We start from the raw sequence: 15,209 nt of genomic DNA on the forward strand, positions 1-15,209 counted from the left end.
TAATTTCCCCTTCCTTGTTAACCAAGAAAATGACTATAATCCAAATCATATCTAATATTTAAAATATATAACAACAACTGCATATTACATTTCTATCTTGGTACTTTTTACTACGGCTTTCTTATTTCTCAGCAAATTTCCTCTTACTGCATCCTATTCTGCTCTCCCAAACCTTTTCCTTCACCACCATCCTTTCCCCAAATTACAAAGTTCTTCATCAGGCCTTAAACCTCTGTTGGTATAGGGACAAGCAAAAGGCTTTTACTCTACACAGTGGGTACTCAGTAAATGGTAACAAATGATACCTACATATTCACACTTTGGAGTCTGCAGATTCATGATGAAACCTGGCTCTTTTGTCTTCCTTTTTCCTATCCTTTCCAGGTCTATTTTTGTTTTTATTTTCATAAATTTTATTCTCATATTATTGCAATTTTCTGAGATTCTCATCTTCTCCATTTGTCCTCCAACAAATATTTATTCATTACTGTATGCACAAAGTAGATGTTATAGAGTTTGGTGGGATTCCAAAATGAAACTCAGAAACAAACCTTGCCCTGTAAGAGCTTATGGTTTAGCAGTGGACACAAAATAACTATAAAAGTAACTGTGAAGTCCTATTAATGTGTTAATATTACATGAGTATTACATGTCATATGACATAGGATTAGAAGGCTATAAATTTGGGAAGTCAGCTTTTTGGAGGTGGTGGTATCTGAGTCTTGGAGAGATTTGCACACCTGATGAGTAAGATATTTATGAAGGAGAATGCCAGTTCATTCCTTATCCATTTCACATTGACTACTCAATAATGTGTGAGGAGTTTATTTCTAAATGATCCAGAGCTTCTTTTTAAACCTAATGTGATTGAATGTATACATGAATAACATTTTACATTTTAAGAAAAATAGTCATTTCTCATGACTATATTTCCCCTTTGGACGCTTTACTTTCCTATTGACCCAAATCAATAAGTTAAATACACACGCACACACACACCTACATGATAAAAATAAGTCCTACTTCACCTTCTTAAAGATTTTTAAAAATTTATTTTATTGAGGTACGAACACTTAATGTGAGATCTATCCTCTTACCACATATTTAAGTACACAATGTAGCATTGTTAACTAGGGGCATAATGTTTTATAGCAGGGCTCTACAATTTACTCATCTTGCACATAAAAAACCCTACTTCAGAAGAACTATCTTCCTTACCAGTGGTTAAACTTTCATTCAGGATTTATTCACTCTGTCATTCAACAAGTATTTGGTTTGAGTCTACAACACATAGGCAGCAAGCTGAGTTGCTATGAGGAGATACAGCAAAACAGGCTCAATTCCTATCCCTGAATGTTCCCTGACTAGCAGACATATGCAGAAATTGCTTGACCATGGTTGTTTTCAAATGACATTTTTTCACTCCTGAACAGGTGCCCTGGGTTTTCCCATCATAATCCATTCTCCAAACGTCATAGGGCAAATACCACAATTAAAAACCGCATGATTAAAGACCTGTGTGCCAAAACAGGATCCCAGCGATGCAATCCAAAACCAACCAGGACATTACTTGAGCCTTTAAGACTCAATTAACTATTTAATGTGTGGTTTCTGGATGTCTAGCTTAAGGGAACTGAAATGGCAGACAGGAAAGCAACAGTCAGGCTCATGTTGAGGTTGAAGGGCAGAGGAATTATTTTTCTTAGAAAGCTAGGATTTCAACTTGAAGAGTACTGCTCCAGAAAATAAAAAGTATTGAATGAAAGGTCTATTCATTATTTGACAGAAAACATGACCTTAGAGAGGAGGTAAGATCGTGAGCAGGGGGGGAAAAAAGTGCTATTTATGGTTTGGATATGGTGATCCAGAGCACGATTAAAGGCTGAAATGAAGTCTGTGTAATAGCAGGGTTAAAATGTTAGAGAAATAGGCGACATTGTTATTGTATCATCTTATTTGGGACTGTTGGAAAATGTTTTCCAACTATCAGAGTGAGCTCCTGGAGAAGGCAAAAAGCTCTCTGGAGAGAAATCTCTGAATCTGGGACAGAAATGAAACTGGAAGGACAGTGATCTACAAAGAAAAGGCGAAGCTCACCACAGACCATGTATCTCATAACCCCGGAGAGTGGGTGATCTTCTGACCATGAGGGAGGGCAGGGAAAGAACTGAAGACTCAGGAGGATGAGAGGACATTCATACACCACTGTGATCAATGTGTCGCGATCCGGTGGCCGTAACAAAACTAACAGCCAGTTAGCACAAGTAGAAATGAGAAGGGCAGAACTGACGTTGGCTCAGGTGGGTGCCATTCAGGGTGCCCTCCCCCTCCCCCACACTAATCCAGGGTCTACCACTCAGCAGCTGTGAAAGTAGACAGGAGAGGAGGTATGAACATCAGGTATCTGTTTCTGGTGTAGGTTTACTGCATCCTGGCTCTGGACAGTCATGGGGCAGGTGGCCCTTTACCTTGACAACTTTCTTCTCCTGATTTACAAGCTATTTTGATCATTTATCCTTTTCCTTAAGATAGCAAGGAAAGATTTGTGGCATGCACTTGTTTACAGCATCTAACAAATGAGTTGCTTTTTTCTATTACGTTATGGTAGTCACGCCTAACTGAAATTAGTCTTATTTTTACTTCCTCTATTAATATTATCTTATTTTAGCCCTAATTTGTTCTATTTCCCTTGGTTAACTTATTTTCTGGCCTCAAAAATAGTAAACACTTGGCTGTTAATTTTTTGTATCCCTTCCACACAGGATGAATCCAGTAATCAGAACGACTAATCACTGTTTGCCTTTCAAAATGTAAGAACACACATGACTGCATTGTGCACATCTAATTCATTGTAACAGCTTCAGTTACCACACCAACATCAGTTTAATAGTCAACTTAATAAATTTTGTTTCTAAATTTTGGCATCTAAGATTCTGTAGGGTTCTTGCTTAATCTTTCAGCTTAAATTCTAAAAACTTACCAAGGCACAAAAGTAACAGTGTTGATATAAGCCACAATTACACCTCTTGAAACTCTCTCTCTTTTTCTTGCAGCATACTGAAAAACAACAAGAAAAATGCTTATTTGCTTTTGGACAGAGATTCTGAGGTACACCATGATCTGGGCATTGTAAAAGGCAGTTTTTTTTTTTTTTCTGTAAATACAGTAACAAAAGATGGCAAAACCGAGTGGAAAGTTTATCTTCATCAGTAATTCTAAAGGGAAGAAGGAAGACCTCAACACAGTCTTCCCCAAGTTGTTTAAAAAAATTCTCTCTCTCACATATGCAAATACACATACTAAACATGCCTATCTGTACTTCATAGGTGTATCTGTATACATGAAGGCATGATACAAGAGAAAGTAACATGCCAAATGAAAACTATAAACGGGGGGTAAATCAAAGTACTAGTGCTGGAACAATATGGGGTAAGGGAAGTCAAATACATGAAGTATGCAAGAGAAAAGTCACTCAAGTATCCTGACTAGGAAGTAACCTTATGAACCAGGGTTGCAGGTGGAGTTTAGAAGGGCGAAGGGGAAGATTCTGCCGCAGCTCAGTCAAGACATCATAAAGGGGTGGATGAAGAGGATGACGGTTTCCAAAGTGCTAAGAGACAGACAGAGGAATGAGCATGTCCTGGTTGCTAGTGTGGAGATGGAGATTATGCACAAGTGTGCCTCCAGAGCCCCATGACGGGCAGTTTAAGCAAGATTCTGCTGAGTACAGAAATAGAGCTGAGACAGCCACTATTGATACCTTAAGAGGAGTCACGAAGACGACGTGAAGGTATATTCTATAGGGAAGCAGAGATGTAGGACTGAAGCAAGTGTGGGAGGTAGGAAGTGTGGATAAAGACTGCAGATATGCATTGGGAGCTACCACTGAGAGCAAACAACTTGTTAAAAGATGTATAAGCACGTGCAGGGCAAGTGAAATGGCAATGTCAAGCCTACTTATGCACATATTTAGCAAAACAAAATACCTTATCTCATTATCCTCTTCGTTAATCTGTATATTTTCAACTGTCCTTGTGAGATTCGGTTGTTTCTTCTGGGAAAAGAACAAGGACATAGATTGTAGAAACATCAACGGACAGTATAATATTCAAGAGGTAAATGGTCTCTACTTTGATCTTTATGTCAATAACTCCAACATCAGGGTTTTGTTTCCCAGCATGTAGCATGTAAAATATTTCTACAATAAAAAGTTATGAAAAATGCACCGTATTAGCGACTTAACATTTTCAGGGTGCTGGAGGTGAAAAAGCAACGAAGAAACAGAAAGATTTAAATGGTAATCAAATTCAAAAGACATTTCAAAAAGTTGAATCGTAATGATTTAGCACATTTTAAAATCTGAGACAGGTTTCTGTAAGAAGAGAACAAAAGAAGAAAAATCCAAAATAGCAGATAATACAAATGACATTTCTGTTTGGCTTTAAGTGCATCGTATGTTTTTCAGTCTATTTCTTCCTTTTTACATTTAGTTCAAGCTATTAAAACCAGTTATCATTTCTTAGGTGTACATTTAAAAACAATTTTTTTTAACATTTCTTTATTCTTGAGAGAGAGAGAGAGAGAGAGGGAGGGAGGGGCAGAGAGGCAGAGTGGCAGAGTGTGAACAGGGGAGGAGCAGAAAGACAGAGAGAGGGACACAGAATCCTAAGCAGGCTCCAGGCTCTGAGCGGTCAGTACAGAGTCCGACGCGGGGCTCGAACTCAAGGGCCATGAGATCACGACCTGAGCCAAAGTCGGATGTTTTACCGACTGAGCCACACAGGAGCCCTTTAGATATACATTTTCAGATAGAGGGGTTTTCTCCAAAGCATGATAAGGAATGAGGGCAAAGCCTTAAGATTTAGATTTTATTGAGACTAAATTAAGGTAGGATCTTTTCTCAGAAAAGGGGTGGCTTGTTAATCATTTATGTAAATGTAGTATGAGCAAATACACATCTGAAGTTAAGTTTTGATCAAGAAATAAAAAGAGTAGCAACCCTTACCTTCCAGTAGAAGGCTCCAAAAGCAAATCCGATTACAAGAGAAAAGCACGCTGGTAATGCCATGACTGCCCATTGTATGCTGGAGTCTTCTATGGGATTTGTGGCCTTCCCTGTAAGGAAAACAGTACAGTGGTGAACATGGCATATCCATGCTAGTGGTTTGCTCTCATGCTGTGTGTGGTTGGCCCCACCTGTTGCCATAACGTACTCCTGACCTATCTCTGTTTGGAATATTTGGAAAACTGGTTTTTCTGCTGAGCCTTGTTTTGGGACAGCAATACAAGTCCGTGTCGTCTCCAAAATACGTACGAGGAAAAAGAAAAGAAAACCCACAGAAGGTTATCTGACTTGGTTAATGTTGACACATATGGACCACCGACGACATTTTCCTAAAAATTATTTATACTATCAAGGAAATCTAAAACCTTTTCACTTTTTCACTTGTGACATCTTGCCAAGAAATTTTAGAGGACGTGTTGCATTCTGGATCAAGGTCGGTATGCATTATGCTGTTTGGCCTGCTGCATATATTAAGTCATTAAATATACTTTGTGGTTAGGGTCCTTTTAGGTACCTCACCCTCAGAGTCATGGCATTGCCTCACCACATCTCCGGTATACATTTACTGCACGCCAGAGAATGCCCAACATGGTGCTAAGGACTAAAGGTTTAATTTTTCAGACTTACATTGGAAAGCCCCAGAGTACTAAACACTAAGAATGGTTGAAAGAACCAGTGTCCTCTCATTGCTTACTCTAAATAAAGTAACAGCGTGAGAGAGAAAACGTGTGAGATTAAATTGGTCCTCCTCGGCTTTGATCCTGCTTGGCAGAATGATCGATGAATTAAACAAAACACATCTCCCACAAGGGTCTCTTCTCCTGTATCTCCTTACAAGGAACAGCTTAGCTGTTAGAACACACGGACACACATGCCAACTGGTGAGAGTCAAACCTGAAAAGTTTTATACATTTTCAGCAATTATAAGAACAAAATGTAAACTAATCCAAGGTAAAGTGACCATTTGGGGCTATAATATTGCGCAAGATCTGGGTTACTGTGTCAGCCTACGGTCACCTATTTAACATATTAAGTACCTAAAGTATATAATGTTAAAGAACCAAACCACTGATACGTGTATAAACATTTATAAGGAGAAAATGAACTTACAGATTTAACCTGAGAGGCAAGAAACAAATGCGATCTACTGCAGGGAAAACAGGAATTGCCCATTTCCCCACCATTTGTAAACTGGGAGCAGGAAGTTCAATTCTAGGATTCCTGTTTCCCAAAGGCTCTAATAGGAAGTTCGTGTGTGTGTGTGTGTGTGTGTGTGTGTGTTAAGGGGAGGGTTAGTGAGTCATGGGTACCCCTTACACATAAGGAACAGGGAGACTATCTGGATAGGGAAGTGGGGTCATCCATCCTGAATCACTTCCTTAAGACTCAACTACTGTATCTTCTGGCCCACCCCCCATCCTACAGCCCCATGGGAAAGAAGTTTCAGGAGTTTTAAAGTGGAGTTCAACATGAATTCTTTCAGCAAAGTAAGCCAGAGTTACAAAATGGGATTTGGTAGAATTGAAGTAGTACTACTGTCATTATGATAATATAGCTATTTTAAGGGTTACAGAAGATTATGTGTACTAGTCTGGGATTTGACTACCATTTATAAAAGAGTTTTCTCTCAGAAAATGGATTCAGAGTTATAAGCAATTTTTGCCATTTTAGGCATTTTAATATCACTGTCTGTAAATAACTTGGCTATTTGTGGTTGCATTCCAGTAACAAGTTTGATTTCTCCCAGGGGGCCACTCTGCTATGGCCCACAGTGTCTATTGGGACTGCTGTGTAGTTATGACAGATTTGACCAGGTGATGTCCTGGAGGGATCCCCTAATGAAGGTATACAGAGAGAACAGAGGAAGCTTCTGATATTTTTGTCCCCCGACTCCAATGGAAAACTAATGAGCCAGGATGGTGCTATGGAAAATTCCATTACGTATGTTTGGGTAGCCAGATGCCCTGGAATCAAGGCAGCCAAACACCCTGTTTTTCCCCTTCTTTCAAAAAGCCAAATCTTGAATTGAGCCCTTCAGACCACAGGAAGGACCAGGCCCACTACAGCAACAAGCAGAAGCAGGCTACTAGAGAAAGAGGCATCCTGGGATTCCCCACTCACAATCTTTCTCAGGTAGGACGGCCCCTAAAGAAGGTGTTCCAAACAAAGCCATGCTGGAGGAGAGATCTAATTAAAGAGAACTCACCTCACACTTCCAGAGTATTGTGACTTTTTAACCATTTTAAAAGTCCTTCCCCTCCCTGCTCCAGGACTTTGGCCCCAAAGTCTTAGCATCTAAGACATAGAAGCAATCCACTTGCCGGAGGGAGGGGCCTGGTAAAGACCGGGAGGAGAAAGGGACCAGGAGAACTGAGAGCTTCACCTCCTTATGGGGTCAATGTTACCTTGCCTTTGTTATTTCTCATTAATGCAAAGAGCTTAAGAGCCAGCCTTTGGTTCTCTCCACTGATACTGCCATCCCTCTTGCAGAGAAAGAAAAAGGATGTTGTAAGAAAAGGCTTGTTCACACCTTCATAGTTTGGCTCCCAAGAATTTCTATTGCTGCTATCTATGTGGGATCAATGAGATTTGAACTGTCTGCCTCAAGGCCCATATGGTGGGTGTCTGGGGTCAAAGCCCAAGCTAGTAACAAGGCTTTGCTTTTAGTAAAGATTGTCCCAGAAAACTTGTGAGGTAAGGGGGCTCATCTGGACAGGATTTGAGTAATCCCAAATCCCTGGGTTGTTGTTATAATGGTTCTCTCGTTATTATGAAAAGGGTCCATTGTCCAAAATTTATGGGAACTGATTTGTTTGGTTTGACTAATAACACACAACATCTGTTCAAACACAGGACACAAAAAACTGCGCTACAATTTTGCTGAACTACTATTTCGAATGATTCTGCTTATGGGCATCACCATGTCTGTGAACATGGATCTCTTGGTGCTTAGAAAACCTGTAGCTCAGTCTCCCTCCATGATTCAGATTCAAAGCTCACTGTAGGCTTGCCACATTTACTGACCCACAGGCTTGGTGTATCTGACAATTCTAACAATTAATGATGAACACATAAAGGCATTGTGAGAAATAAGCCCACTGGCCCAATCAAAGGAGGGACATGGAGACTCGGAGCATAGTGAAGTGAGGCTTTAATCAACGTTCTTGCAAGACTGGGTGTCTGAAGGACAGGCACGCTCAGGGAAGTTGCGGCAAACCATTTTTTTCCTAGCATGCAAGTCCTTCCTCTGGTTCCTCATTGGCTGAGTAATAGAGGTTACCGCCTGGGACACAGACAATGCCTATGGCCCATGTCAAGCAGAAAGCAGTCTGACTGGAACAAATGTACATTCCCTGAGGTGACACAGAGACTTTCAGTCCCTCTTCCCTTTGCTCTTTGGCACATGCTCATTGCAAAGCCTGAAAAACAGAGAGGGTAAGAAGAACCAGGAAGTGAAATGTCTAAGGGTTTGGGTTTCCATTGTGTGTGTGTGTGGGGGGGGGGGGTCCGTACTTATTTCCAATAGGTTGTAAACCTGTTAACTAGAGAGCACAGCTTTTTTTTTTTTTTAATGTTTATTTATTTTTGAGAGAGACAGAGAGAGAATGAGAGTGGGTTAGGGACAGAGAGAGAGAGAGAGAGGGAGACACAGAATCTGAAGCAGGCCCAGGCTCTGAGCTGTCAGCACAGAGCCTGATGCGAGGCTTGAACTCACGAGCTGTGAGATCAAGACTTGAGCCACCTAGGCGCCCCATGCATAGATAGCACAGCTTTTATTTGGTACTTCTGAAAATACTGCCCTTACTTCTCACAGGCAAGGCTCCAAGTTCATGTGTCTTAACACATTTAAAACCTCACAGAAACCTTCTGAAGGAGGTATTATTATCCTTCATTTGACTGGCAAGTCCAGAGAAATTAAGTAACTCACCCAAGGTCACACAGTTATCCAAGGGCTAATGCTGGGATATAAGCCCAGGAGGTCTGACTCAAAGACTCTCTTTTTAGAAGATGTATAAGGTAATGTCAAAGTAAGAATTTCTTCCAATATTCTTCTCAAATACTGTCTGCAAGGATCTTAAACATCCTTTTAGCTTGGTATATAAAGTTAATTACTTTTACTGTGAAAACCCAATTCCTTTTGGGCAACTTGAACACTTTTATAAGGGAGAATCATGGGATAATACAAGATATGAGAGGACACTCATCTCTCAGGACTCCTTCATAGACTTTGGTCTTCCGGCTAGCATGGCCACTTTTTGATTCTTATCCTGAAAACTAGTGTGATCACTTCAAATTTCTCTGGCCATATTCCCCCCAAAAGTCTTACCTCCTTTATGCTACAACTAAAAACATTTACATACTTCTATTATGATACATATTGTAATCCATACATGGTATATATGATAAAATACTATGAGTATTTTATGTATGTATGTGTCTGTGCATGGCTATCTAAGTGCTATATTGATGAGTGACATCTGACAGCAGCAAATTATGCAAGATCCATATTTTTTACAAAAAAGAAAAAAAGCAAAACAAAAAAGAACACTGACCATTCATTCTGTAATTTAAAAAATACCTTCAGACTCAGAGGCACAGGACTGAATAGGTGTTTTATATTCAGTTGTTTTTTGAGGTAAGTAGAAAAGACTTTTGTTTCCAACCATGATAATAGCAGATTAGCCCTCCCAACCTAAATAGTTATTATCATAGACAGATTATAGGCAGCAGTTACTTTCAGACATTAGCCAACAGATAGCACAAGAATGTATTCCCTAAGAGAGTAAAAGCACACATGGTGAGTCCCACGATTGTCTTCATTTTCTAGCTAGGAGGTATGGAAGATAGAGCCCAAGGAAAGTTCAACGGTCTCACTTGAGATAGGGTATCAGAGACTGAAGTTCAGGGATGCAGTGGCCACAGTTTGTGGGGCAGGTTTATTTGTGGGAAAGGAGCGGGGCTGAAAAGAAATCTCTGGAGGAATCTCCTTAAGTCACCAGTTAAGAAATAAACTGTACATGGACAGAAAGAGACTTCACAAAACCTGGCAATAAACAACACCTGGGAAGCTATGACCTTGGCATTCAGAGACAAAGGAGCTCTGACAAGCAAGAATGGAGAGATTTTCTAAGCACTCAATATCTCAGAAATTTCACGCCTTAGAAATAAGGCTACTCTCCCTCTTTCCTCCATGAAAGCTTAAAAACAAGACTGACAAGGAAAATAGTCTGCCAGTAATTGAACTGCCTACCTGAACAAAACTCAAAAGTCTCTAAAGGAATGAAACAAAATCTGCTTTCTCAAAAACATAGTATCCATAATATCCAGCATATACTAAAAAAATTACTAGTTATTTAAAGGGAAATGTGACCCATAATCAGGAGAAAAAAAGCAGTCAATATATAATAACCCTGAGATGACCTACATGGTGAGATTAGGAGACCAAGAACTTTTAGAGCTTTATTAACTACAGTTGGCACTTGAACAATGTGGGGTTAGGGGCATGACCCCCTTGCACAGTTGAAATCTATATATAACTTTTGACTCCCCCAAAACTTAACTACTAATAGCCTGCTAACTGGAAGCCTTACCAATAACAAACAATCGATTAACACATATTTTGTATATCTATCCTGTATTCTCACAATAAAGTAATCCAGAGAAAAAATATTAAGAAAATCATAAGAGAAAATACATTTATAGTTCTGTAAAAAATCCATGTATAAGTGGACCCATGTGGTTCAACCCCATCTTGTTCCATGGTTCCAGGGGCCAAAAAAGAAAATATTATCATAATGAATATGCAGAATGCAAATCTCAGCAGGAAAATAAGAATCAAATGGAAATTCTAGAATGTAAAATACAGACTTAGAAATGAAAAAAATGCACTAGATCCAAACCCAAAGAATGTACAGCACCAAGAGTGAACCTATGTAAAATATGCACTTCCAATGATTATGATGTGTCCATGTAAGTTCATCAGTTGTAACAAAGGTAGCTCTGGGGGGGGGGGGGGAGGGGGATGCTGATAATAGAGGCTGGACATGTGTGGGGGCAGGGAGGGTGTGGGAAATCTCTGTACCTTCTCCTCAATTTTGTATGAATCATAAACTGCTATAAAAAAATTAAAAATAGCAAAAAATAAAAATGTACTGGATGAAAAGTTTAGCAGCTTACAAATGGCAGAAGAGTCAGGGAACTTGAAAACAGGTAAGTAGAAATTATACATTTTGATGAATAGAGAAAAGAGATCGGGGCAAGGGAAAACAATGAACAAAACTTCTAACATCTGAGATAATATTAAACTACCTAATATATGTGTTATTGGCATGTGTGTGATTAAATATACTATGTAGCACAAAAGATATTTCTCCTATTTTTTTCTTGGTGCTACAATATTAACTAAGTAGAACATTTCAAGTTAAGATATATATTGTAACTCCTAAAACCACAAAATAAATTTTAAATTTTATTGAAAACAAAATAATAAAAAAAAAATTAACCCAAAATCAACCTGGAAAGGAGAAATAAAGAAATGAGGCAAATAGGAAACAAAATGGTAGACCCAAATCCAACCATATGTTGATATGATGATAATAATAATAATAATAATATAATAACTGTATTAAATATAAATGGATTAAACACTCCAATTAAAAGTCAAAGACTTGCTAAAATAGCAAGGCCCAACTATATACTGTCTACCAGAGATGTACTTTAAAAATAAAGACAATAGATTGGAAAGAAAAAAATATACCATGAAAAAAGTAAGGATAAGAAAAACTGGCTCTACTAATGCAGATAAAATACACTTCAAGACAGAATACTAGCAGAGGTAATGAGGAATATTTCAGTAACAATATAAAGGTCTGTTAATCAGGGAACCCATAATAATAATCAATATAACCACCTAATAATACAGCTTCAAAATATATGAAGTGAAAAACTCATAACCAAAAGGACAAATGGCCAAATCCACAATCTTAAGATTTTTTAATACCCCTCAGTAATTGATAAAAAATTAGACAAAAAAATGTAATAAAGATATTGAAGATCTGAACACTATAACCATTTTGATCAAATTTGAGAATGCTACACTCCATATTTGAATGATACACATAAAATAAGTCTCAATAAATTTTGAAAGATTACAGTGTATGTTTTCTGACAACAGAATTTAGAAACCAGTAAGGTACCCAGAAGAACCACATATGTTTAGACATCAAGCAACCCATTTTAATATTACCCATTAATCAAAGAATAAATCACATGGATAATTAAAAAATATTTTTGAGGAAATGATGGAAACACAATATATCAAAGTGTATGGGATGCAACTAAAGTTGTTTACAAGAAAACTTATACCTTTAAGTGCTTATATTAGAAAATTAGAATGGTTTAAAAATCAATGATTAGATTTTTCTACTTGAAGAAAACTAGAAGTAAGCTGAACAAACTCAAGCCCAAGTAAAAGGAAATAAGAAAGATTAGAAATCAATGAAACAGGGGTGCCTGGGTGGCTCAGTCGGTGGAGCATCTGACTTCGGCACAGGTCATGATCTCACGGTTCATGGGTTCGAGCCCCGCATCAGGCTCTGTGCTGACAGCTCAGCCTGGAGCTTGCTTCGGATTCTGTGTCTCCCTCTCTCTCTGTCCCTCCCCCACTCGTGCTCTCTCTCTCAAAAATAAACATTAAAAAAATTTAAAAAAATGACATAATATAAACTAAGAAGCTAAAAGTTGCATCTTTGAAAAGATTAATAAAATTGGTAGTAGAGATCTTAACCCATGTAGTCCGTTCTTAAAACTTTTCAGATCTGACGTGTTATGTAATTCAAAATTTCAGATTTTACAAAGTTCTGTCTTACAAATATTGTATATAATATCCTCATTGAGGTCTGGGTAGCACACTGTAATCAAACACAGTATTTCTGTAGTGAAATCAAGAAATATTCACTTTTGGAAGGAAAAATACTATATATAAGTAGCCTTATCACGGGTCAGGTCCAGTTTTGGTGGCCAAAATTCCTAAACAAATGGATTTTAGAGGTTTTTAAAAATTTTCTGAATTGCAGATTTGTTATGGTGGATTGGTACTAAATTGATTACTCTTATTTACAGGTAGTTCTTCTATGTCCCTGATCATATGACAGTGCCCCATTACGAAGTTTTGAGGGATGATTTTCTTAGCTAAGATCACAGGATGAAGTTCTTCCTCCTACAGCTTCCATGAAACTAGAGGATCAGAATATTTAGTAAAACCCAATGATCTTTATAATGACCTTGCCTGTATTTGAAAAGAGGACATTAGACTTGCACAAAATTGGGTTCTTGGTTAAAAGGAAAGAAATTTCAGGCAAAGCAGCATATTCTCCTCTAAAATAATTTTATAGTAAAATAAAATCATCAAATGTACAAACACACAATAGTAAATACTGTGAATAGTAAATATAAACAAAACTGAAAATATCCTTGGAATTCTATATAACCAACATTTGTACTTTCAATTTTTAAATTCCATTTTTGTCAGGCAAATTTCACATAAAAATGTAAGTTGACAATGAATAAAGCTTAAAAGTATCTAAAATTAATTACATGCCTTATGTAAAATAATTTTAGAAGATTTTGACCCAATTCTCTAAAAATTATTTCCAGTTATAGGGAAACCCACTTATAGGGAATAAAGCTTAAAAGTATCTAAAATTAATTACATGCCTTATGTAAAATAATTTTAGAAGATTTTGACCCAATTCTCTAAAAATTATTTCCAGTTATAGGGAAACCCACTTATACAAGCCTAATATTTAATTCTGAGGAAGACCATAACAGGAAGAACAGTAACAGAACAGTATTAATAGTAGTAATTGCAGAAATTTCCTTTAAAGCCCATGCAATACTCCTATAGATGCTAACTGGAGTCATGCATGCATTAAATCAGATATATGTACTTACTATTACTGCTACTGCTGTCATTCCTAAGGGAGCTGGCTGCAACAGGGGGTAACATAAATGGTTTTGTGACACTGACCCTGGAATCTAAATAGAAAGCAATAATGTGTCAGTGCTGCATGGCGATTTAATGAATTACAGAGTCTGCAAAAGCCTGAAGTGCAATACCAGAATATTTTCTAGGTCTGCTTCCCAAATCTCGATTATTAAGATCCTATTTATTTCATACCGAGTCCTGTTCTATTTTTATTAAATGCACCACAATCACGTTATAGAACAAGGATTCATTGCTTACATAGGTTAATAAGTATGAGTAACACAAATTGTTGGTAATTGGTCTTCAAAACAAAACAAAACAAAACAAAACAGAAAAAGCAATGAAATTAGATTTTGTAATACTGGGACCCAGTGGGAAAAAAAGTTCTTAATACAGAGTAACTACTGAAGATCAGAATTCATGACCCAGAGGCAGACCTTAAGGAAAAGATTTGAAAAGGGTACATTAAGAAGAGTGGAGGTGAAGAATAATATACTTGCACAATGCTAGCAAAGACCAGATAAAAAATATGAGTGACTAATTCCTATATTGTTTACTCACACACAATTCTTATATTTGAAAATGAGGAGTGTTGCTGTGGCTTGAAAACCAACAAATTAACTGATCATTTCTTTCATGCCATTGATATAGGTCTTTGTATTACACATATACACATACATCTTTCTCTAGCTACACATATATTTGAGTCAGAAGTAGATTCTTACCTAAACATTCAAGATTCAAGCTTGCTTTTGACATTTAAATTAGAAATGCTTACATGTCTTACCTTTTTCGGGACTTAATGTTGAAGAAACCACACATTCACTAGTTTTAGATGCCACCATCTCCAAGTCCTTGAAGGCATCAATGGATCTATTAAAAATTCTAAAGAATTCTTCAGGAGTAAAAAGCCTGGGTTCTGGGCTCTTAGATGATTTTTTTACATTCTAGAAGAATAAAAAAAAGGATTGTGTTTTTCAGATAATTTACAGATTTAACTGACGTCAAGGTAATAGATTATAAACATGTCCTCCAAAGACTCAAGTAAAATTGATACTTTTAGACAACTGCTTTAACACACATAATTCAATTGGTACTGCAAGGTAGTGATCCCATCCAGTTAGGTCTGGGGCTCAACTCCAGATAAAAGGAATGGGG

General features: G+C 37.6%; 1 protein-coding gene across 6 annotated transcripts in view; it reads right to left on the reverse strand.

The window, feature by feature from the left end:
• The window catches only part of KITLG (KIT ligand), an 80,907-nt gene that overhangs the window by 4,616 nt on the left and 61,082 nt on the right, over positions 1 to 15,209 (reverse strand). For 4 of the 6 annotated variants that reach the window (XM_042992869.1, XM_042992871.1, XM_015539074.2 and 1 more), the window contains 5 exons: positions 14,839 to 14,998; positions 14,018 to 14,101; positions 5,006 to 5,115; positions 3,987 to 4,054; positions 2,981 to 3,057 (listed from right to left, as the gene is read on the reverse strand). In XM_042992869.1, coding sequence (XP_042848803.1) covers positions 3,018 to 3,057; positions 3,987 to 4,054; positions 5,006 to 5,115; positions 14,018 to 14,101; positions 14,839 to 14,998 — 462 coding nt within the window. In that variant the 3' untranslated portion in view covers positions 2,981 to 3,017. Of the gene's footprint in view, positions 1 to 314; positions 488 to 2,980; positions 3,058 to 3,986; positions 4,055 to 5,005; positions 5,116 to 14,017; positions 14,102 to 14,838; positions 14,999 to 15,209 lie in introns of those variants that run through there. The other 2 variants (XM_042992870.1, XM_042992872.1) reach the window with 2 other exon arrangements.

The sequence above is a fragment of the Panthera tigris genome, chromosome B4 (genome assembly GCF_018350195.1).
Source record: "Panthera tigris isolate Pti1 chromosome B4, P.tigris_Pti1_mat1.1, whole genome shotgun sequence".
In the NCBI taxonomy this organism is placed as follows: Eukaryota; Metazoa; Chordata; class Mammalia; order Carnivora; family Felidae; genus Panthera; species Panthera tigris.